The 26,720-nt window shown below is 35.0% G+C and overlaps 1 protein-coding gene across 2 annotated transcripts; it reads left to right on the top strand.

The window, feature by feature from the left end:
* The first annotated feature begins 43 nt into the window (after positions 1-43).
* Positions 44-24,723, top strand: LOC121375946 (DNA repair endonuclease XPF-like). 2 transcript variants are annotated; one of them, XM_041503675.1, is made up of 23 exons: positions 44-164; positions 3,265-3,456; positions 4,034-4,130; positions 4,514-4,596; positions 5,811-5,933; positions 6,530-6,587; positions 7,144-7,296; positions 7,759-7,872; positions 8,544-8,692; positions 9,155-9,208; positions 9,981-10,050; positions 11,472-11,556; positions 12,024-12,181; positions 12,785-12,874; positions 13,909-14,034; positions 15,402-15,596; positions 16,643-16,780; positions 17,620-17,748; positions 17,994-18,080; positions 18,455-18,628; positions 21,585-21,725; positions 22,216-22,311; positions 24,278-24,723. In XM_041503675.1, the coding sequence occupies exons 2-23, from the start codon at positions 3,383-3,385 to the stop codon at positions 24,527-24,529; spliced, it is 2,646 nt and encodes an 881-aa protein (XP_041359609.1). In that variant the 5' UTR covers positions 44-164; positions 3,265-3,382; the 3' UTR covers positions 24,530-24,723. The 2 variants fall into 2 exon arrangements, with proteins under 2 accessions (XP_041359609.1, XP_041359608.1); XM_041503674.1 differs by having other exon boundaries at positions 12,785-12,877.
* The last annotated feature ends 1,997 nt before the right edge of the window (positions 24,724-26,720 follow it).

The following is a 26,720-nucleotide window of genomic DNA, read 5'->3' as shown; positions in this document are numbered from 1 at the left end:
TGCAATAATAGAATCAGACTATGTTTTATCATTTGGAACATCTAAAAAATGGCAGCCTCCACTGTTTGCATTTTGAGAGGAAAATTGTAATATATATTTAAAAGATCTAGTTTATATTTTTTGTTATAAGGTCTGAAATAAAGTAATCGCGAATACATTTCCAGGTACACGTGTTTTATTTAGCGGTGTCCAAATGTCACTGTTATTATTGTTGCGTCTTATAAAATATGCGGAGTTTTAATATATTTCCGATGGTATATCATGGACCGTTGACAGCGTTGTGAATTTTGCACTCTGTTATTCTATATATAATATAGTCCTTACCACAGGAAAGGTTTATTTTTTCTATACTTATGAATTTACTACAAGTTATTTATTTCTGAGCCGATTTTTTTGTAAATTGCACACAAAATAGTATTTTTGTTTTGTTATTTCCAAAACACTTTTCCTTTTTTTCTTATGTCAAACTGAAATTATTTATCATCTGTTGACCAGTTTTGGGGAAGGACTTTCCTTTGGCACTGTCACTAACCCTAACCCTAACCCTAACTAACCCTAACTATTAATGATAAGTATTAAAATTTTATAATGTTCTTTATACATGACAGTGCCAAAGGAAAGTCCTACCAGTTTTGGTAAGGGACCTATTTCTGTGGATGCGTCGTTTGCACGCAACAGTACACACATTGAAGACTTCTGACATCGTTGTGGGATACAATATTTTTAAGATGCTGATATATATATATGGTATCTTAACCTTCATGACACATGATGTATTGAAACAAAGCATTATGATTATGTGCTTTGTTAAATGACATACATTTAAGAACAAATCTCATTTATTACTAGAGATTATTATACAAGCAATTTTGCATTGGAATTTTTTTAGTGTTCTGAGAACGGAAATGTCATGTACTTGGTTTATGGTTATTGTAAGGAGATGCAAAGTGATGTAATTGGAATATTGATGTCATTCAAATTCAAAATTAGTTATATTATTACAATACTTCGCCACATTAAAATAAAAACTGGTCTACTAACTGTGACCCCTGTCAGAATTCTATAACACGCAGACAACACTGTTTACACTGTACAGGTGTTTTCAGTTTTTTTCATTATTCTGCACAAAATATTAAGTTTAAGTTTTAAAGATGAAAGAAATAAAAAGTACCTTGTGTCAAATATATCATGTTAAAAAATTACTGTTGGATATGCTGTATTGTGTACAAAGCCAAAACAAGGGTCTGAAAAGTGACCGTCGTCAACCTTAATTCATGTAGTAGGTAAACTGTGAACTATCACATGTAGGTTAAAGGATCAAACCCCATCAGTGGCTCATTATCAGATTATTTCCCCTCCCATGACTGGTATATTGAAAGCCGTGTAATATAAATGTATGTGCTGTAATATATATACAAGATCCCTTGCTGCTAATGGAAAAATGTAGTGGGTTGCCGCCAAGACTTCATGTACATGTATGTATTCATGTCAGAATTACCAAATGTTTCACAAGGGTCAGGACATAGACCAGTGGTAAAGCATTTGCTTGATGCATGGTCGGTCTAAGATCGATCCCCGTCGGTGGACCCATTGGGCTATTTCTCATTCCAGCCAGTGCTCCACAACTGGTGTAACAAAGGCCGTGGTATGTACTATCCTGTTTGTGGGATCGTGCATATAAAAGATCCCTTGCTGCTAATTGAAAAGACTAGCCCATGAAGTGGCGACAGCATGTTTCCTTTCTCAATATCTGTGCGATCCTTAACCATATGTCTGACACCATACAGTCTAATTAAAATTAGCTCCACTATTACATATGGATCTAACACCAGCCAATTGGAGCTCATGTCCACCAATGAAAACCTTACTTGCAGAATCATGCCAGTGATTTGAAAATAATTTGAAAACATTCCAAATTATCCTGAGGGTATACGACATGTTTCATGTGAATTACGAATGCCTTATTTAGACCAGTAGAAATAATTTTAATTAGATTGCTAACAACACTGCGTAGTCTCCAATGTCCAAGTAACATTTCGTCTGTAAATAATAAATAAAAAATTGATCAATCACACTTCACCTTTTATAACGTTACTTGGGAGCATACAAATTCTAAAAATATCGGGCGAGTCTGTTTTAGTGGCTGCAGTACAGCGAACAATACCAATATGTACGGGATAGGTTATCAGTCTTCAATTTTACATTACAAATTATTTATTTATTAAAAAAACTAAAAACTAAATCGGTCTTCAGTTTTATATTACAAATTATTTATTTTATAAAATAAAACATGTTTTAAGGCATTCGTAATTCACACGAAACATGTCGTATACCCTCAGGATAATTTGGAATGTTTTCAAATTATTTTCAAATCACTGGCATGATTCTGCAAGTAATTAGATTGGACACCATATAACTGTAAATACAATGTGTTGAGTGCATCGTTAAATTAAACATTTCGTTCCTTCCAAATGTTTGACATCCAGTAGCCGATGATTAACAAAACAATGTGCTCATTTAGTGGTGTTATAAAGTTGAAGTTTGTTTTGTTTAACAACACCACTAGTGCACATTGATTTATTAATCATCAGCTATTGGATGACAAACGTTTGGTAATTTTGACATACAGTTTTAGAGAGGAAACGTGCTACATTTGTCCAATAGTAGTGGTGTTTTTAAACAAAACTTACTTTAACTTTAAAAAGTAAATGCAAGCAGAAAGGAAAGCACAGTTAGTTTGATGCTACATGTATTAGATGTCTGTCACATACATATATGTAACTGTAACACATGGTTTAGACAATGAAACAAGAGGGACCTACTACCATTACATTTCCCATGTTTACGGTCGTAGGCATACAGGCTCCCATTATTGTAGGTGGGTGGGGAGGCTAGCTTTTGCCTGAATTAAATGAAAATGCCAGAATCTAGATAACAACAGTTATTCATATTAGCATTTTTACCAAACAGCTACATGTACATAGGGTTGCAAACGAATCACTGCATATTTGTACATTGATTACAAGTAATTTTGAGTGTAGAATATACATGGTAAAAAGGTCTCAGGTTAGCACATTTTACCTGAATATCTGCTTCAATTTTGCCTGAATTTGAGGTTTTGCTCCAGCACTTGGGGTCAATCCCCCCCCCCCTCCTCCCCCACCTCCCGCCTCATAGCAATGTTTGAAGCTGTCTTTTGAAAGTTTTTAATGCATTTTATAAAATTTTACAAATTACTAACACCATGATTACTTTTTTTTTCAGAAAATGTTAGCAAAGCATTTATTGTCACTGAACTGAGATTTTGGTCGAGGCAAATATGGAGTCCATCAACATTTATAATATATGACATGTTTAATATAAGACAAACAACAAAAGGAACATGGCTTTGTTAGAATATGAAAATCAGATATTTTTAGATGCATTCCATGAAGATGGTTTACTGATATTAGCAAGGTATTATTTTTCATTAAATTATTTATGTATGTATGTATTATATATACAGTTAGGGTACAATAAATACTAGCACTCTGCAACCAAATTTGAAAAATGTTAATATTTAACCGTTCAGATTTTGATATATGTACATGTATGTAGTACATGTACATACATGTATGTGTATATTAAAACCTAAATGGTTAAATAATTGGATTAGATTCATAATATTATGGCGACTTCAACTTCTCACTACTGCTAATAACTAAGCTAGATTAGAGCCTGTGTACATATATATGTAGTATTAAGTATGCAATATTACGGTAGATAATTTTTATGTTTCCCTTCCAGAATTCATTGAGTGCATTCAAAATTATCATAAATATTGTTTGTGTTAATTATTGATTCTTATATTCATACATTTATAGTTACAGCATATCTGGAATTAAACTTAAAGCTACCTGTATTCTTAATCACCTTTAAACAATTTTAAAATTCACGTATTATACAGTGTACTTTATTGATACTCTATATATATAGAGATAATTGAATCCTTTTTTATCCAATGCATGTGAAATGTTGAATTATATTATTTCAGAGGTCTTGGCATTGATAGGATCTTTGTAAACTTTTTAAAAATCTACAGCGACCCTGGCAGTCTGGTTCTTGTATTGAACACCTTATCAACAGAGGAGGTAAATATAACTAAACATAAACAGAACCGATGTTAAAAATAATATTGTTTGATGTAATTCAGTACATTTGTCAAAATCTCCATTACTAGCTCTTTTGTTATAACAAATTGTAGTAAATGAAAAAGTATTTATAAGAATGGTATCAGAATGTTATAAGTGTTATCTTAATTACAAGTGTACATGTGCATACATATTATAGACATTGTAATCAGCTTAATGTGCTTCCTGGATAAAAAAAAAGAAGAGGAAAATTATGTTTATACTGTAACCTGACCTCACCCTGAACACAGGAGTAATAGAAAAGATGTCTAGACCTTAGAGCGAACTTGGGATTTTTCTGTTTATAAAATGATGATTGTGAGATGTAATCCTTATCATTACAGGATTATTTTATAGAACAGTTAGAATCAGATGGTGTAAAACCATTACCAAGGATCATCACAAATGAATTCAAGGCATCCGAGAGGTATGGGTTTTTTTCTCACCTTTTTAAAAATATATTTGTGTTTGTTTTTATACTTTTTTTCTTTTCTTTTTTTGGTGGGGGAAGTGGGGACGCATGTGCTTGCAGTGGCTAGCTCTGGCATTCGCTATATTTCCTAACTGCGGATTTTAAAAACAATTTGTGAATTTTATTTCATGTAATAATTGATAAATAACTTGGTTCCTTTAATATTTGAAGATTAATAGATAATTTGGCAAACATTTCCTGTCATTCAGACCTATCCCGGGGCTTGGGTGTGTGTAAACAAAATGTGAATAAGATTAAAGTTTGTGGTTTGTGCATATTCAATGTAGACTTGCTTAAATGTTAGAAAACACAGTAACCCTTTAAATATGATTATGTTATTTATTTAATTAAAACAGTAAACTAGAAGTGTTTTGAGAAAAATTACCTCCTGGTTTTTCCACTTAATTATTTTTTTTAAAAATGGGTTGGGGGTCAGAAAATGCTGTTTTGACACGTTTTGCTTGTAAGTAATACCGGTAGTTAAATATGAACACTACTTCATGTAATAATTTGAAAATGCTACTGTGGAGAATTAGGTGTTAAATCATCCATGGATAATTTGAGGGTTACACTTCATGACAGCCAGTTCTATGACAATAAGCTGTGTGGTCAAAGTCTGGTTCTGTGCTTATAACACCAGTCTTAACTGAATGGGTTTAGGAAGGATTCTCAGACAGTGTTTACAATTACTACTCGTTTGTGTATGTAATTTGTTTTCAGTGATTCTACTGGCATGGTTATTACACAATATTAAAAATCGGACGGATAAAAATGTAAACTTGCCTATCACCAAAAACAACAAAACAAAACAATTACCACATTGACTGATTTTGTAAATCACAGACTGAAAAATATTTTTAAAAACATCTAAATGATGAGCATAATAATGTTGTTTAGTGTTGAAGGATTATTTCACTTTAAAAATTCTTACAGACTTCTGCCACATTGAATACCAGTAGTTTGTTGCCACTTATATATATATATATTTTTTTTTATTGCTTGTTTTGATTGTGGTGACCAAATGTCCAAGCCTTCATATTTATTCATTAATGTGTGTATAAAAAGCACACTATAATTAATAATTAGTAAGTATTTAAAAAAATAAAATTCCACAAAAACATTGACATTATTATATAATGATATTTCTGTGTTTGTTTCTTGTTATAAAGACAGAGCATGTATCTCCAGGGAGGTGTTTTGTTTCTGACATCCCGGATTTTAGTTGTGGACCTTCTCACTGACCGGGTTCCCATCGACCTTGTGACTGGAATCCTGGTGTACAAGGCTAACAGGTCAGTTATTCTTAGGATTTGTTAGGCCATGCTTAAGCTATATAATGTGAACTCTAACCTGACAAACTCATAAAAATTGTCATGATTAAGTTCTTGTATCATCTTAAAAACAAAATGATTTGATCTTACACTATGCAATATGTTAGTAATGGGTCACGAAGTTCATATTTTAGAAATTAATTTTATAATTATACTGTAAACAATTTATGGAGGAGAACCAGAAACGATATTTAATTCAAATAAGTAATTACTTAAAATTGATTAATATACACTATTAATAATGATCATTAATTTTTTTCTTATTCTAAGACTCTGGTCTTACCAGCTGAACACTTAATTCAAACTTACAAAAATATTCAGAACAGTCAAGTTCGATAAATATAAAGTTATTTAATACCCTGAAAATACTTAATTTAGTGGAGTCTTTTTAGTTAGTTTTCAATAACTTAACAATTTTCCTTTGAAATTTGTAAAAAAAGAAGTTATTACAGTACCTACAATTAATTATTTCTTCTTCTTTTCTTTCTTCTTCTTTTTCTTTGTAAATGTAGACATTAGAAGAAATGTAATATAATATATATTTAAAATGTTTTCAGGATTTTGGAATCATGCCAGGAATCATTTATTTTACGATTATACAGACAGAAAAATAAGGTTTGAAATTTGTGTTAAACATCTCTATCAAATTGTCTCCCCTGATGATTGGACTTAATATGTATTTAATACTATAGTTTCACTTTGTACTGCATTGATGATGTGTGAATTTAAAACTTTATTATTAATTAAATATTTCTGTATACAAAGTTGAAATGTATGAATGGTGAATATGAGTAAATGTTTATTACTGTGACTCTTATGTAGTATTCACATTCCGAAAATGTTTTGGTGTCAAAGTAAAAAAAGTCTGTGAAACATTGATAATATATTCTGGAGACAACAAAACCCCTACTGTAGCTTGTTATTTCTGACAAATTGCAAGAAATTGGTTTATAAACTTTATTTTTTTTAGATGAGTGTCAAAGAAAATTTCTAATATGTTAATACATATTAATATTCTGTCATTTGTCATGTTTGTAAGATTGGACTTTTAGTTTTTGGATGAATAATGGTTTAATTTGTGCTGTATTCTTGTAACCAGTAAAACCATTACAGGTTGTTTTACTGTCTTATAGATACATGTATGTATTATTATTGTTATTTGTTGTTACAGAGTGGGTTTATCAAGGCTTTCTCTGACAACCCCGATGCCTTCATTAGTGGCTTCTGTCAGGTGGAACGAGTCATGAAAAATCTATTTGTCCGTAAACTCTTTTTGTGGCCAAGGTTTCATGCTAATGTAGTGTCCTGTTTAGAGAAACACAAGGTAAGACAACTCTAGTTGAAAGTCAAGATAGTTTCACCAGTTATCAAGTTTTAATATTTGATTGGTGTCGGAGAGAATGGAATTGTAATATTAACAAAGAGGCCAGATAATATCATCTGATGTTTTTGTGGATTGTAGCATGTTGTCAATATAATTTGAGTCTGTATGTTGTTAAAGCCTTGAAGGTTTCACAAGATTGAGAAACATTAAATAAAACATTGGTTGTTATTCTTTAACAGATGTGATGTAAAAAAGAAAAAGAAAAAAAGTGACACTAATTTACCAAATTTTCGCTATGACTTCATTAAATATATCAATTTGAAATTATTAGTAGCTTTGTTAACAAAATTAATAATATTTCGCCAAACTTTGCAATTTTTACTTTACTACATCTGTTTAGCATATAAACCCCAATTTAAAGTGTGACATGATTTTGTGAATGTGTTATTGTTAATGTTAAAGGTGGATGTGGTAGAACTTCACATGCAGATTAGCCCAGCTATGACAGCCTGTCAGACGGCACTGCTAGATCTCATCAACGCCTGTGTGAAGGAACTGAAGCGGTGCACCCCAGCTGTAAGTCTCTCACCCAACAAAGGTAGAGGTTATATTATGAGGAACTCGAAACTTTATCAGGACTCATTACCATAACCATATTAGTTAACTGGTGACATTTATACAAAGTGGCTACAGCATTTAGTCCTTGGCTAATAAAATATTCCTTAATTTAACTACATTTTAATCATTTTCAAGGGAATACTCTACATATCTGAAAATTGGCCAAGCCAAAATTCATTCCAGTGTGAGCCCTGCTTTATGTTAGAATTAAGCAAAAACAAAATAATCACAGTCTCTGAAATAACAGTTGTTGGAATAGGAAGCAAACACAATGTGTTTCCAGGAGACTACCAATCCCAGCAATTGTAGCAACTTGGAACAATGCTTTGCTACTGAGATACACGATGCTGGAGAAATCTTTGTATAGCAAATATTGAAATCATTATTATTCTGTGTCATCAAATTTGAATTGATTACAACTGGTTCATATTGAAACGACTAAAGGATTTTCATATTTTTGTTTTGTAATTGTTAAAGGCCAGTATTCATTAGTGCAAATTTTTGTCTTGTAAAAATAATGTTACCTTTTGTGACACCCAGTAGCCGATGGGTATTTTTATGCTGGGTGTCGTTAAACATTTATTAAATAAATTAAATAAATGTAAAAAAAAATATTTTGATATTTGCAGGTGGACACGGATGAGGTTACGGTTGAGAATGCTCTAGGAAAGTCGTTTGACAAGACAATTCGAATACAGCTTGATCCTGTTTGGCATCAGCTCAGTACAAAGACTCGACAGCTGGTTTCTGATCTAAAGACACTCAGACTTATTTTGAGGTAATTTGAACCCTTCACCTATAACCACAAACAAATGTAGAGTTTAAAAATATATATATGAATGGTTCAACAAGATTTAATCTGAATAAAAGAAATAGTTAGCAGTTTGCTGATCTTGTTTGGAAATATATATTCTGTGTTGAGTTTTTATTAATTAAATAAAATAAAATTATGAACATTTCAATTGTTGTTGCGATTATTTTGCCCACGTCACCCCTTTGCGTGAACCCTGAATTGTAAAGTTGGCTTAACTAAACAAAATGTGAAAATATTTAGCCAAATTCTTTATTATTTTAACACTTAAAAATATGACAATACACAGAATTTTTTTTAATGTTTTGTAACCAAACAATATTTTTTAGAATAAAGATTGTGTAAACTTAATGTTTTTTTCCACACATTTGCTATGTGGTTTTATATTGTGCTTTGAAATGGTATACTTTGTTTCTCATTATTTTTCAGACATCTTACTCAGTATGACTGTGTGACATTTTATAGCTTAGTCCACTCTATTCGGTAAGAAGAAGGAAAAGAACACATTTGTTCATTCTTTGCCTATGTTTATTTTTTGTCCTTGTCATTAAGGATACAGTTATTATTTATTATTAGCTAAAATATTGTAAGAATGTGGTGTTTTTTGGTAACTGTATAGTGTGCTGATTGCTTTTGTAGTCACTGAATCGCCAGCTTACATAAAGACAACATATTGTACATTGTTTGCTATGACTGGAACTTATTCGTTTAATCATTTTATTCATATCTCAGTTTTAAAATAATGATTTACATCTACTGAGACATACAAAAAAAGTTTTTACTTCTATTTTGTTTGCATAAGTTTAAAATCCTGTATCTTCTTTCATAAGCCACAGTTTTTATAAGATGACAAAATATAACTTTTCTAATGCAATTAAAGTAATTGTTCATGAATTGTATTGTAAACATTTGACTGCAAAAGGGAATACTGTTGTGTCATGATGTCACTAGGTTTCACTTCCGACTACATGTATTATGTCTTACCATATGACATAAAATTAAAAATGCTTTTTTTGGTCATTTATAAGTTACTTTCAGTTTATTGTCAACATTTTTGTTTTAATTCCATGCTTTAAAAAAGGTTTATTTAATATCATTTTGTAATTGCTCCTCAGTATTCAATAACTGCTGTAAATTGTTGTCAGTAACTGCACAATATTTGTTTACGATTAAATGATATAATATCTGATGGAATTCTTAAAAGGTGTTTTTCTATAAAAGGTCAATTATTAACAGTATATATTTTTACTGGCAGAACAAATGAGAAAACATTTGGACAGAACACAGGCTGGTTATTTCTGGATGCAGCAGACAGTTTATTTGTAGTAAGTGTTATGTTTGACATTTTAAATATGAACTCAAATCTAGGATGATATTTTTTGTGTAGTATTTGATGGGTTGACCAGATGTAAGGTACCTCTTCTATTTAACATGATGCAGTATTTCTGCTGAATGGTGGCTTTTTAATAAAGTCAGAAATAGTATGGACAGAATGTAGCTCAGTACAGTGAAAGAGTTCTTGCCTAAGGTTTGATAGGTTGTGGAATCCTAATGAGTGCTGAATGACAGTTCTGTTTTATAACTGTCACATGTAATTTTTTTTTTTTTTTTTTTTTATCCCACTGCCCCCTTTCCTTTTACTCCTCTGAATTCCATCTCATTTCTTCCCGATCTGGCAACTCCTCCTATCTTTCAACTTCTTTCGCTGTTTCCACCTCCCAGTCCTTGTCTTTCCAACCGCGACAGGTGCTTGTCTCCATTCTGTCATTCTCCATCAGCTTTTAGCTGTGGGTTTAGTCTGACCACTTCAGAGAGTGTTCAGTAGTTACTTCTGGCATTGTTAAGAGGCACTTGTAACTACCTACTACTGATGGTCGAACTTGTAATCTTATTAATGTGATTTCTGCTCATTACACATTTTGCAGAATGTTTTAAAGACACTGGTGTGCACAAAGGAACATGTTCACAAAATGTCCCTTTCCCCATCATTCCTACCCTTCCTTCCCTATATCATCATCATATTAAATAAAGCCCTTACTTGCTGTATGGATAACTTGGGGGTGGGCGGGGGGGGGGGGACGCCGTGGGAGGGTGCTTTTGGTACAGTAGGGCGTAGGCAGTTTCGACTGGTAGATTGCCTGTTAGGAGGCCTCCCTTCCCCGGCACTTCCATCCCATGGAAATCCGGACCAGCTAACTGGGGCGTACCCACTTGTCTGACCGCTAACCGGATTGGGCGCGAAGCCCCCCCTTTGCGAATCCCTAGCCTCCAGGGCTCTTAATTAGTAAATAACATATTATATGTTTATAGTTTGGTAAATATAATTGTAATATTATTTAATTATTTTTGGCAAGCCCGACTGAAAATGGCACCAACTAAATTAATTTGTAAATTACATAACCCATATCCTACTTAATATTAAATTGCTTTTATTTTCATTTTTTTTCTGGTGCATTCTAAAACTCATTTTTATAACACGTTAATTCTTCCTTCTTTTTTTTTTATTTTTAGAACATTAAAAATGTTTGGTCTTACCAACACATTTTTTAAAATTCTTCCCATCATCTCAACTGTCCCCCTTCCCCTACCCCCCCCCCCCCCCCCCACCTCTTCCTGCCATGGAACCGCCCACTGGTGAGTTCAGAGGCTGAATCCGTGGTAGGCATGCCTGAACCTTATTTGGATAGGGGCACGTAAATAGAGTTCCCATTCCCATTCACGAAATTTGTTGTCTTTTGTTTTACAGCATGCTCGAGATAGAGTATGGCGTCCTCAAGAAAAGAAGAAAAAACTCAAGTCTGATAAAGAAGATGCTAAGCCTGTTGTTGAAAGTAATAACAATTAAACAGTATGTTTGATTTAGTGACAACACTAGAGCATGTAGCCCATGACTTGGAGGCAGTGGGTTACCTCTCTCATTATTTGTGTGGTCCTTAATCACATGTACGATGCCATATAACTATAATTAAAATGTATTGACTGCGACGTTAAATAAAACATTTGTTTGTTCTTTGCACTAGAGCACAATGTTTAATTAATCACTGAATGTTAAACATGATCAGTCTGACACTGCAGTTTTCCATTATCAACAAGGGATCTTTTATATGCACGTTCCCATTATCAACCAGGTATCTGTAATGTGCACTTTTCCAATCATATAATGGCCTCTGATACCAATCATGGGGCACTGTTTTGGATGGAATTGAAAATAATTAGTTTTTAAATATATAAATTTTTTCAAACTTTGACAAACTAGCCAAAGATGTTTAAACAAATTTTGTTATGATATTTTGTGTAGATCAGGAACCTGTTTTGGAGGAGTGTCCTAAGTGGAAGGTTTTGTCTGAGATTTTGAAGGAAATCGATGAGGAAAACAAGAAATGTGATTCTAACTCGGATCGTGGTCGTGTTCTTATTTGTGCTGAGGATGATCGCACATGTAATCAGCTCAAAGAAGTAAGCATTATCAGGATTAGTACTCTATCTTAGCACATAATACCAGGAATGGACCATTGGTTTTGAAGTGAATTATTAAAACAGTACACAAAACTCTTTCAAACACTATGTACATTATTGGCAAAATATAACATTTGTAACTTTATGCCAGAAACAGAAATGTGCCAATTGAATGACAAAGACAAAAAATATCATTGAGATTGATACGTTATTAGGGTTTTTTCAAATTATGGAACTCATGGAAAGTCATGGAAATTGTAAATGTTATTTTCCAGGCCTGGAAAGTCATGGAATTCTGATTTGTGTCATGGAAAGTGATGAGAAATAAAAACTTGTTACTATATTTTTTTCCTCATTTAAAATAGGAAGAAATGCTTAATTCAATTTTGTACATTATCGATTATATTAATGACCACAGGAAAATCCAATAGTATCAAGCAACTGAATGTGAAAAATTGACCTAAAAAAAGGAAATAAAATATTATAGCATGTAAAATAAAGTTAGAAGTTTAGCTGGCTTGTGGAAGTGTTTATGATTCATTACATTGATAGTAATTGTTATCATTTAAATTGTGATGTAATATTTGGTAGTTTTCTTTGTAGTACCTACGTGATGGTGGTAAAGAACTGTTGCTCAGACTGTACAATAAATTCTTGGCAGTAAAAGGAGGCGGCTTACGTGAAGAAACTAAGGTAGTGGTACCTGTATACCTCTATAACCCGAGCAAAGGTTTTCACAGAGTGTATTATACTATACAGTCGGATTTCATTATCTCACCCTCTGCTGTCCTGTTAGCCCCAAACCGCTGTGGTTATCTTGGTCAGCCATTATATTCAAGTTGTTTGGCTGGGTCCTTCTAAGGTCTCAGCTGAGAGTTCATTCATCACAGTCCACTATAGTTCCTAATTGTGACATATTCACTTCTAGCAATTGGGGAAGAATTAAAACAATTAGTATGTTCTGACTGGATTTGGCCCATATTATTTTGTAATATTGTGCATTGACTTTTTGGGACATGGGTGTATAGTAGAAGAGGTGGCCAGTGTGAATAGGTTTCTCAACCACCTGTTCGGATCAGGTACTACAGTCAGATGCGGTCATATAGCAAAAAACTGAGACAGAAATGTTCTCAATTTTAGAGTAAAAATAAATGCTTATATAATGTATGTTCGCAATGGTGTATGTTGTTAGTGCCAACGAAAACCCATTCTATTGGCAATCTTCATTTGAAATTGGACAATTTAACATGGATTTCAATGGCAGATGATATCTGTGTAGTGAGACCTAACCGTGAGATAACAAAATATGTCTGTATATATCATTTCTCCCCAAAAGTTAGTTAGTCTGTACTTTTCACCCTAAGCAGATTGTTTTCAATATTTAAAAGTTTGCAATATCAGCAAACATAAGATCATTTTGAATAACCACTACATCTTGTTTTGTTGCCCTTTTTTATGTACTCATTAGTCATGCAAAAATATGCAGACTCTGATGAATCAAATAGAAACAACCCTTGATGGTGTAGTAATTAAGCCATTAGATCTAAGTCTGGTGAGTACTGCATGCGTTTAATTACAGTTTACCAGATACACAGACATTCCCTAACTATATAAAACCAACTTGGGACTACTGGTATCATATTGACAAATATTTTTAAATAAGACTTAAAAAGAGTTGGATATATTTTAAAACATTTTGCAATATAAATTACGTTTGGTTGTTACAGGAGAACAAGAGTAAGAGTCAACACAAAGGCAAAGGAAAACTAACAAAACCTGCTGCTCCAATCTCACCTGAACTGACACTAACACAGATGATGGGGGACCACGGCAAATCAGAGGATGTCGGAGAGGTACATGTAGGCTTTATTGTGTCTCATTATTTGTAATCAAGCTAGTTCATTTTATGAAATGCCGATAACATTTTAATATGAGCTCTGGGATTATAAGGTGTGTTTAGTTATCTTCATCTTCATTTTTATGTAATTAAATCTCTGTTACATTCATTACAATATAACGTCATCCCATTGGTCCAGCTATAGCAACGGGAGTTTGTTCATTTCTTGATGAATGTAAAAATTACGTCATCAGGGAACTTAATACCTGATTACGTCGTCAGGGAACTTAATACCTGATTACGTCGTCAGGGAACTTAATACCTGATTACGTCGTCAGGGAACTTAATACCTGATTACGTCGTCAGGGAACTTAATACCTGATTACGTCATCAGGGAACTTAATACCTGATTACGTCGTCAGGGAACTTAATACCTGATTACGTCGTCAGGGAACTTAATACCTGATTACGTCGTCAGGGAACTTAATACCTGAGTACGTCATTTTATATTGGGTGGCGGGATGTAGCCCAGTGGTAAAGCGTTCGCTTGATGCACAGTTGGTCTAGGATCGATCCCCGTTGGTGGATCCATTGGGCTATTTCTTGTTCCAGCCAGTGCACCATGACTGGTATATGAAAGGCCGTGGTATGTGCTATCCTGTCTATGGGATGGTGCATATGAAAGATCCCTTGCTGCTAATCGAAAAGAGTAGCCCATGAAGTGACGACAGCTAGTTTCCTCCTTCAATATCTGTGTGATCCTTAACCACATGTCTGATGCCATATAACCATAAATAAAATGTGTTGAGTGCGTTGTTAAATATAACATTCCTTTTATATTGGTAAATTGTCTTACTGAGCATTATTGTTTTAACAAACAAAAAAATAAAAAATAAAATATGAACTTTTAATGTTATTATTAGTAAGTATGTTTCAAATTTAATTATAAGTATTGTCTGTTATTTCTTTTACGTTCACCTGGATATGAACCAAAAAATTATTTGTTTTGTTCATACCCCGATGAACGTAACAGAAATAACAGAAAATTCTTAACAAAAACAAAGAAAAAACTTTGTTTAACTAGAGCACATTGATTTATTGACTGGATATCAAGCATGTTAATTCTGACATAGCCTTAGAGAGGAAACCCACTACATTTTTCCATTAGTAGCAAGGCATCTTTTACATACACCATCCAGCAGACAGGTGCACTGGCGGCTGGAATGAGAAATAGCCTAATGGGCCCACCATCAAGTGAGTGTTTTGCCACTGGACTATGTCCCGCCCCTCTATATCGAGCAGATAACATCATATATGTGTCTGTATGACATTGTATTTTTTCTGTATGAATATATAGATGTAATATGTTTACTTATTACCCAGGTTTCAGATGGCGAGTCCAATCTGCCACTATCATCTCAAGACGCATATTTTGGAGTGTTGCCAGAACCCGTGACGATTCTCCACCCTCTACATGGCTGCTCTGACCCTCACGGGCTGAGTCGAACTCTGCAAGAGGTGCAGCCCAGATACATCATCCTATACGACGCTGACATGCAGTTTGTTAGACAGATCGAGGTTAGCTCCCTTTTATAATCATCAGATTTGTGAATGTACATGTACATTAAAAGAAAACATGCATTATTGGTATGTATGATACATCTTACAAAAAATTGAGGATTTTTTAATCTATGTTCATTAAACATACATTGTATGTAATTATTCTATAAATAATTTAAAGCTGCAATGTTTCTGGGTTTTTTAGTAATTTACAATATATCTTCCACCTTATTTGTCATCCTGTGACACAGGGCTATTCTTCAATAGTCTGTAGCCACAGTTGCAAAGTCATAAAATGTAATATTTTCGTTAATGTTAAAATGTTAAAATATCATTTTAGAAACGACAACATAATTGGACATTGCATCATTTCAAGTAAAGTTAGTTGACAATATCTTTCAATAGCACAAACACACCAGTTTATTAAAACTATAAGTGGTTTTGTTTTGCTTTGGTAAATGGTGTTTTAGGAATAGGAAGATGACATTGCTGGCAGATTAGTAATTAAACTGTTTTTTAATCATTGTAAATACACACCAGTCTGATTGATTTACCTTTGACACCCAATAACCCATATGTCTTTCATACTGTAAGGGCGGGATGTAGCCCAGTGGTAGAGTGCTCATCAGTGAGCCCATAGGGCTATTTCTCACTTCATCCAGAGCACCACGACTGGTATATCAAAGGCCATGGTAAGTGCTATCCTGTCTGTGGGATTGTGCATATAAATGATCCCTTGCTACTATTGGAAAAATGTAGCGGGTTTCCTCTCTAAAACTGTCGAAATTACCAAATGTTAGATATCCAATAGCCAATGATTAATAAATCAATGTGCTCTAGTGGTGTCGTTAAACAAAAACTTTTTTTTTTTTTATGCTGTAATGTTAAACATACAGAGTTTTCATTTCTTACTCACACACAATTATGACTATTTTCACTTTTAAGAAAATGGAAGTACTTTTCAGCATAATTTTAATTTTATAAATTTGGAACTGTACTGATGTTCATTTTGAACATGTGAAGTATGTGACTTTGTCTTACAGGTGTATGTGATTGTTTTCCAGGTATATCGAGCTTCTCACCCCGGGGTGTCACTTCGTGTCTACTTCCTGTTATACAGCAGCTCAGTGGAAGAACAGAAATACCTGACGACGTTACGTAAAGAGAAAGAAGCATTTGAATACCTCATCAAGCAAAAAGCTGTATGCATTGTTTTGTTACAGCAATTTGTAAAGTTTGCCAAAAAGTAGAACTCAATATTATAAATGTGTTGGGTTGTCTGTCATTACTGATTATGGGAAGGGTGGAACGTAGCCAAGTGATGCACAGCTGGTCTAGGATCAATCCCTGGGCTATTTCTCATTCCAGCTACTGCACCTACACTGGTATATCAAATGCCATGGTATGTGCTATCCTGTCTGTCAGATGGTGTATATAAAAATTCCCTTGCTACTAATGGGAAAATGTAGCAGGTTTCCTCTATAAGACTGTCAGATTTATAAAATGTTTGACATCTAATAGCCAATGAATAATAAATCAATGTGCTCTAGTGGCGTCGTTAAACAAAACAGACTTTAACAAACTGTTTACTCTACCGACTGAGCTAGTTCCTGTCCGTGCCTTCTCAGCTCTTCAAGTATCAAAATTATTTCACTTTTTGACATGAATTTGTGCTAAATATCTACAAACTTGTCTATCTCACATATGATACTAGTATTAATGGTGTCCCTAAATAAAATAAACTTTACCCTTTTTTATTGATTATGTTAACACATACTTACAATGTTCTCTGAGCAGCTATAAACATTACCACAGTTGTACAATTTGCAGATAACTGTGAATTACTTGCTTAGGTTTGTCTTATTATACAGATATCGAGATCATAACTTGAATTATAGCAAGATTTAAAGTGTTATGTTAAAAGATATTAATTAAATTTTAGTATTTACTTAACATATATTTTCATTAAAAGTATTGTATTTAGCCTTGAATGTTATGATCTAGAATTATATATATATATATATTTTTTTTTCTGATGTAGACTATGGTAATACCTGAAGAGAGAGATGGAAAAATGGAGGATGATCCAAATCTGGCAAGGGGGACAACTCCAGCTAATGCAACCACCAACTCTAGAAAAGGAGCAGTGGAAAAACCTGTTCAGAAAAAGGTAAACTACTTGGCACATATATATCAGGTGGATGTAGTGCAACCTGCTGTAAAATGCTGTATAATAAAATAGCTTGTTTAATAAGGACACATCAGGGAGAAATCATTTGTAAATAAACAAGACTGTATATTACATGTTCTTAATGGGCCAGTTTTGAGCAAAATTATTTATTTATAATTTAAAATGTAATTAACTCCAAATTATTTTATCATATTGTTTTGTCTATATTTTACTGTTGTTTTCAGATCATTGTTGACATGCGCGAGTTTCGCAGTGAGCTGCCTTCTCTAGTACACAGACGTGGTATTGAAATAGAACCTGTGACACTGGAGGTAAGTGGTAATGTTATTATTTTACTCTCAGTGAAAATAGGTGCATCTGTTAGGACAAAGACTAAATATTTTAGGACTGAGTGTTTTCGTGATATCAAAGTAATAGTGGTGTGTAGTACATTGTTATTAAACTGACAATGCCCCACATCATCACATTACAAAAGGGTTAAGTGCTTGCTACCATATATGTAGCTAATGTAGCTAAATTTAGTCAAAGTGTGAGGCAAGGTAATTGATTTTCTAAGCAAAAAACCCAATGTAATTAGTATGTAATTTCAGTGTTAAATAGACTCAGTTAACTGTAAACATGTTTATGGTGACTACAAAGTCAGGAATCTTCCTTTGATGTACAACTAATTTTTGGAATGTTTCAGGTAGGTGACTACATCTTGACCCCCGACATCTGCGTGGAGCGTAAGAGTGTGAGCGATCTGATTGGCTCTCTCAACAATGGCCGACTATACAACCAGTGTGTGTCCATGTCCAGATACTACAAGAGACCTGTGTTGCTGATCGAGTTCGATGCCACTAAATCTTTCTCACTGCAGGTAGGATTTCTTGTTTAAACAATTCTCTCAACCCTCACCAAATGGCCACCTCTGTTATGAGGTCACTTGTCTTAACCTTTGGACTACTTAAAAGGAAATGTTTTATGTAATGACACACTCAGCAAATTTTATTTATGGTGTTGGACATATGGTTAAGGACCACACAGATATTGAGAGAGGAAACCCGCTGTCGCCACTTCATGCCTTACTCTTTTCGATTAGCAGCAAGGGATCTTTTATATGCACCATCCCAGACAGGGTAGTACATACCACAGCTTTTGATATACCAGTCGTGGTGCACTTGCTGGAATGAGAAAATAGCCCAATGGGCCCACCAATGGGGATTGATCCCAGACCAACCGCGCAGCAAGTGAGCGCTGTACCACTGAGCTACATCCCGCCCCTTTGGACTACTTGATAAATTTTTTATGAAAACCACATTGTGTGGGTACAAGTTTACTCACACATCTTCACTTAAATGTTTTATAAATACATAAAATAAAGTCCATATTTGAATTGGTATTATTTGTGTGGGTTTTTCTCATTTTTCTGATATTTTAAATCAGTTAATGTTGATTAAAAATAAGCAAAAAAAAAAAAAGTCACATTTACTTATGGGCAATTTTGGCTTGCTGTCCAGTATTTATGTCCATTATTCTCAATAACGGTGGTTTTCTGACCAGAAGTGTTTTTAAAAAACAGAACTACAATTCACATCCCAATATTTGGTGATTTTCATTGTTGGTAAAACGATCAAATTTATTATCAAATTTGCTGTCACAATCAGTTATTGATTCCTGAAAATGACCTAGACTTGATGCCATTATTGTCAAGCGAAATTACTTGCCGAAAACCACTTTTTGAACTCAAAATTCCTAGGTATTTTCCATTGATAAATGAAAACCTAAAGCAGCCATAGTGTCAGTAAGTGTTTCCTGTTTTGTATTTCCGGTATTTTTAGTGAGTATCATGTGCAAAACAGCGGGAAATATGAAATGGCAAATGCTCTGTATACAGTGTACAGTATGTCGACGTCTGGCGACATATCTCGCCTGCAGTAGTCAGAAGGTTAAGAGGCCACATGAATTTTTTTTTTCTGAAGATTTTAATACAAAACAAATTGGCCTGTAAGTAAACAGTTACATTATCTTATCCATTCAGTGGCTGATAACGTAGGCTTGATTGTGTGGGTTTTTTGTCCATTTGAAAAATTAATTTGAACTAAAAAATATATATATACTACTCAAAAGAATTTAAGGGTCAAAAATTTATAACCAAATAAGTTTCAGAGTGTATTAGATTGATGATGTAAACTACACCAAATTTTTTATTTATTGTTCCATATTTACAAAAAACCACAAATAAACGTCACTGTATACAAGAAAGTCACATGACATGCTGTCAAAGTTGAAGGTTGTCAAACATGGATTTTACACATTAGAACATTCGTTTAATAGTGTGTGAATCCACCCCTGGCGCGAATACACTTGACACATCGTTGCCTCATGCTGTTGATCAGACGTCTGAAGAACTCTTGGGGAATGGCCTGCCACTCTGCCATAAGAAGTTGACCCAGATCATGAAGGTTGGCCGGAGGGGCATGGTTATCCCGAACTCTCCTGCCTAATTCGTCCCAGGCGTTCTCTATTTGGGCCAAGTCAGGCGAATATGCTGGCCAATCCATCCTGGCGATACCTTGTTGTCTGAGAAAGTCCGTTACCACCCTGGCGCGGTGGGGTCTGGCATTGTCATCCTGCAGAACTGCCCCGCCGCCAATCTGCTGAAAGCCTGGGAGAACCAACGGCCGGATAATCTCATTCAGATAGCGGATTCCATTCAGATTGCCATCCACCACATAGAGGGGGGTCCTGTGGTGGATAGAGATGCCGCCCCACACCATGACGCTGCCACCACCAAACCGGTGACGTTGTCTAACGTTAACGTCAGCGAAGCGCTCCCCAGGACGTCTGTAGACACGAACCCGACCGTCGTTGAACTGGAGACTAAACCTGGACTCATCAGTGAACATCACTTGACCCCACTGAACACGTTGCCACCACAGATGAAACGTGCACCAGTGACGTCTGGCCATTCTGTGACGTGGTAGGAGTGGTGGTCGAACAGCCTGGCGACGGCAGCGTAGATTATTGGCTCTCAGACGATTGTGTATGGTTTGATCAGACACTCGAGTTCCAGTCGCAGTCTGCAGATTGTCACGTAATCGGCGTGCAGTGGTTGTGCTTTGACGTAGAGCCATATTGATGATGTAGCGGTCCTCTCTATTTGTAGTGCTTCGGGGTCTTCCCGAACGTGGACGATTTCGAACAGAATTCGTTGCTTGGTACCGTTGCCACAGTCGGCCAACGACACTCTGACTGACACCAAGTCTCAGAGCAACATTTCTTTGCGTATTGCCATCCTGAAGCCAAGCAATAGTCCTTCCTCGATCTTCGATAGTCAGTTGAAGTCGTACCATTGTCGAATTTGGAGTGTGCACTGTACACGAACGCAAGCTCCAATTATATGGAAATTCAGCATTGGGAATATGGAATACACGTGCAAAGCGTGCAAATGAAGCGCTTTGTGAAAAAGCTAGTTATGGGCACTTAGCAGACCTTTCGCTTTCGCCCTAATTTACGTGCAAATGTAAGCATGTTTTCGCCATTAGAACTAGTCGACAGTGTCAGTGACAGTGGATTTTAATTCATTTATGGGTTGCTTAGACCCACTTTCGTCAAAATGGAACAATACCATGTGTGACATTATGGTCTAGCTAATATAATTGACATTCAGAAAATAATGTCGAAAATATCGTCTGACCTTAAATTCTTTTGAGTAGTATATGTAATGTGTACAGTTGTGGAATTTGAACCAGTTTGCTTTGATTTTAGTAAGAGGTGTCTTATCTCGAGATTGTGATCTCTGACTATATCAGTGTTTTTTTGTTTTGTTTCAGGGAAAATACTCTCTGTCCAATGATGTGTCCATGCAGGACGTGACCTCGAGGTTAGCTCTTCTCACCCTCCACTTCCCCAAACTGAGGATCCTCTGGTGTCCAAGTCCTTACGCAACGGCGGAACTGTTTGATGAACTCAAGGTACACCTTCATCTCCACCACCAACTACCAGCAGCACAAACACACACATATGTACCATCACTGGACCATCATGTTAACAAAGTCATCGAGAAAGAATTATAAAATAAAACTTTAAAGGTAGAATGCCTGTAATAAGTTTTCATCTAATCTCAGTAATCCATTATCGGAATGAAAGTAGTGGTATAATGACACCCATTGAAACACCACTTCTGTTCCCAATACACTTTTGTGATGACGGAAAAGCTGATTTATAAGCCCACAATCAATCTTAAGAGAATGTCCAATAAATGTTTTAATAAAATCTTGTTTTTGGACCTTCTGAAGTAGATTTTTTATCTTCAAGGGCAAATAATTATGTAAGAATGCTCTTGACACCCACTTTAAAATATTTTTTACTGGTTTAAGATCTGAAATCTTTTATAGCAAATAGCAAAAAGTATTGCAAGGCCTTTAAATTAAATGACCAATGTGTATGTTATTTACATTCCAGGCTGGCAGAGAACAGCCAGACGCTACCACTGCGATGTCAGTAACAGCGGCAGAAACAGCTGTAGACTGGACAGACAAGTACAGCCATGGACCACAGGTTTGTAGATTAGTACCATTCATTCTTATAAGTACCTTTGTTTGACAACTGATATATTTGTGTTTGGTGTCATTAATTCATTCATTTATTCATTCATTCATTCATTCATTCATTCATTCATTCATTCATTCATTCATTCATTCATTCAGTCTAGTCACTCACTCACTCATCCATTCATCCATTCATTCATTCATTCATTCATTCACTCACTTGCCCATACCTACTAATCCATCCATCCATCCATCATCCATCCGTCCATCTGTCCATCCATCCGTCCGTCCATCCATCCATCCATCCATCCATCCACCCAAAATTCTTTGACCCACAAAATATATATTTGGACATTGAAATAATCTTTGTGCAATAAGCAAAAGCAGGAAAAAAATTGTGTTTTTTTATTGTTTTTGAGAGGGTCACCTCCGCTACTTCTATTCAGAATTCTTTGAACATACGAAAAACACTTTCAAACCTTTGTGCTAATAAATTGATCACGGAACTGTTTTAATTTGCCTTTACTGTACTGTGATCAGTTTGGAAGTTCGTGTTAAAGAGACTTGCACACCAATGCATAATTAATGTGGTTTTATGTGCTTTTATTTCTCTTTTATCTACACTGATGGGAAAAGTAAGCTGAACAATCTTCTATTATTTTCATGTGTATTCAAGTGTTAAACTCAATTAATTTTCATTAGTGAGTTATCCACCTTTGATTTATGACAGTAGGAAAAATGAAGCAGAATATATGTGTGTCTTCAGAGTTCTCCTGAACTGGAAATTTTAGTAAAGAGAATGTGGTAGAGCATAGCATGTACTCATCCTGTATGTCAACCTCCGTTTGAACTTAGCTGTTGGTTATCCCACTAGCGGTATGCTAGTTGTGATGTTTTTAATTCGATGCCAATTGTAATGTTTTCAACTCCAATATTTGTATGTCATTTGTGCTGTTTTTGGATTTTGAGTATTACCACCCCTCCCCCCAAAAAACCCCCCACCAAAAACCCACCAAAAACCCCCACCAAACAAACAAAAAGAAACAACACAGCAACATTATTCTAAGACAGGGCTTTCAGTATTCAAATTAACCAATTGCTATTTTTTCTACAAACTGGACACACAATTTATATTTGGCTAGTAAAACTTTCATTAAGTTAACCGTTTTTTCAAAAAGGTTTTACAAAATTACTCAAATTACTGAAAAAGATAGTAAAACAAAATCCTTTCCATTTGACACTCTTACATATTTGTTTGTTATTGTCTATTAAATTATTGTCATTAAAGTGAGACTTGTATTAAATAGCCACTTAACGAAAGTCATAACCTTCCCTGTCTTGGACAGAACTCTCTGGCGAAGTCAGAGGTTGTGTCCACGACATACATGCTTGAACAGTTCTCTGATGAAAGCACGCCAAAAATTACACACATCCACAGTAATAACCGTGGCCTCTTAAGACATGTAGGTGCTTAATAGAGAAATCACTTCTACTAGCTTAACTGTAATTTTAGTAAAATAAATTTGACAGTTTCAAAAGTCTTCAAAATTCATGTGTTTGTTATATTAAGTGAATCCTTCCCCCCATCTTCTCAAACCCCTGCAATTGCCCACGACAATTGGCAATGTCATGAAGATTGCTGTGGAGTTTTCAATTCTCCATGACACTTTTTTTGCCTTGGACTATATTCATGTTTTTCTTCAATGGCTTGTTTTTTGCCTTGGACTATAGTCATGTTTTTTTTCAATGGCATGTTTTTTGCCGTGGACATTTTCTTAATTGCAGGGGTTGCTTCCTTACCACTGAATGGTACAGGGATATATAGCATATAGCTTCAAATGTGGGTCCCATCCATAAATCAGTCAGTTCCCAGCAGATGTGTCCAAGATGTGGTGGTCTTTTATATATCATAACATGTATGTAGATATCATAACATAGATGCATATTTAATAGACTTGTATTGTTTCCAATGTCAGGATTTTCTTCTGCGAATGCCTGGTGTGAATTCGAAGAATTACCGACACCTGATGAACAAAGTGCAGGATCTATCGGAACTGACCCAGCTTTCCCTGGAGCGGCTGACGGAAATCATGGGAAGTTCTGGTCACGCGAAGCTGCTGTTTGATTTCCTCCATGTAAAACAGAGTGATGCAGCAACCGCGTTTACAGGGCCTCAACAAACAAAAACAGACAAGAAAAGAACTTTCATATCAAAAAGGAAAAAGTGATACAATACATATTGAAGTGGATTTGTTATTTATCCTAGGTTTTTTCTCCCATTGGTCCTAATCTTTCCTGTGTGGAGATGGGGAGGGGTGAGGTCTGTGGTAGAGCATGTACCTGAGGACAAACAAACACAGATACCAAAAGAACTTTCATATCAAAGAGGAAAAAGTGATACAATACATAATGAAGTAGATAATATTATGTTATTTGTCCTAGGTTTTTCCTCCCATTGGGCTTAATCTTTCCTGTGTTGAGATGAAGAGGGATGAGCTTTGAGTTCTGTGGTAGAGCATTTACCTGAGGTGCTATGGGTCTAAAGATTGATTGTCCTAAGTTGATTCCTTTGTTTTCTGTATCCCAACTGGTGTCCAACAACTAATATATATATCAAATGATGTGATATGTGCTGCCTTGTCCATGGGAAAGAACATAATTAATTGTTCTAGAACAAATGAACATCACTTGTGTTATTCTGTGGCCTCAAGACTTCATTTTTAAAATTACCATTATGTTAGACACCAAATAGCTAAATCTGAGACATTTAAAAAAATATATTTTCTACACAGTCTGTGTAAGGATACCAGCATCTTTCCTGTGTTGAGATGGAAAGGGGTGAGGTCTGTGGTAGAGCATGTACCTGAGGACAAACAAACACAGACACCAAAAGAACGTTTACAACAAAGAGGAAAAAGTGATACAATACATAATGAAATGGATAATATTATGTTATTTGTATACGGTTGTTCCTCCCATTGGGCCTAATCTTTCCTGTGTTGAAATGGGGAGGAGCGAGGTCTGTGGTAGAGCATATACCTGATGACAAATAAAGACGGTCACCAAAATAACAAACTTTCATATCAAAGAGGAAAAGTGATAGAATACATAATGAAGTGGATATGTTATTTGTCCCCATTTTGTGTTGAGATGAGCTTAGTGGTAGAGCATGTATCTGAGGTGCTATTAGTCTTACAATTGATTGCCCTAAGTGGATCCATTGTTTGTCTTTTCTACATCCCAACTGGTGCCTCATAACTTTCGTATCAAGTGATGTGGTATGTGCTGTCTTGTCTGTGGAAGAAATAGAATTGATTGTTCTGGAGCAATATAAAGAACTCTTGCTGCTATTATGTGGCCTTGAGACTTAATTTTTAAAATTACTATATGTTGGACACCAAATAGCTAAATCTGAGTCATTGTTAAAGAAATATTTTTTACACAGTGTGTGTTAGGATACCAGCATCGGTGGTGTTGTGGTTACGCCATAGGATTTAAAGCTGGTAGGTACTGGGTTCACACCATGGTACAGGCTCCAACCCAGAGCGATCTTCAACGACTCAGTGGGTAAGTGTAAGGTCACTACACCAACTTCTCTCTCTCTAACCACCAACATTGACCATTAACACATGTCCTGGACAGATACCTGAGATACATGTCAAGAACAGCGTGCTTGAATCTCGATAAACTGAAATTAAATGTGATAGAAGGCAAGATCAATCTACCTCAACAGACCAATTTGATAATGGGCATTGATATTGTGCTATTATGTTTCATGTATTTTAATGATCCAGTGGTTTAATATTGATGTCATACACATTCATTATTTCCATGAGGGAGGGATGTAGCCCAGTGGTAAAGTGCTCGCTTGATGCATGGTCGGTCTGGTATCGATCCACGCCGGTGGGCCCATTGGGCTATTTCTTGTTCCAACCGGTGCATCAAAGGTCGTGGTATATACTATCCTGTCTATGGGATGGTGCATATAAAAGATCCCTTGCTGCTAATCGAAAAGAGTAGCCCATGAAGTGGCGACAGTGGGTTTCCTCTCTCTATATATCTTTATGGTACTTAACCATATGTCTGACGCCATATAACCGTAAATAAAATGTGTTGAGTGTGTCATTAAATAAAACATTTCCTTTATTTCCATGAATTTAGTTCCTCATTCAATGTCAATTTTTGAGACATAATTACATTATTAGTGCTCAACTTCATATTACATATTATTGATACATATCTATGTACATTGTATATTTTGAAATAAATTATTTTTGTAAAAAAAAATGTTTACTTTCAATTAACTCTGTTTCAATTAACTCTGTTTTATTGAGGGCAGAATGTACCCAGTGGTAAACTTAAAGTGGTTACCTGATGCTCGGTTGGTCTAGGATTGATATTTGTCAGTGGGCCCACTGG

Source organism: Gigantopelta aegis, chromosome 6 (assembly GCF_016097555.1).
Source record: "Gigantopelta aegis isolate Gae_Host chromosome 6, Gae_host_genome, whole genome shotgun sequence".
Classification (NCBI taxonomy): domain Eukaryota; kingdom Metazoa; phylum Mollusca; class Gastropoda; order Neomphalida; family Peltospiridae; genus Gigantopelta; species Gigantopelta aegis.
The sequence above is the reverse complement of the archived record's forward strand: the minus strand, read 5'-3'. Positions and strand labels throughout refer to the sequence as shown.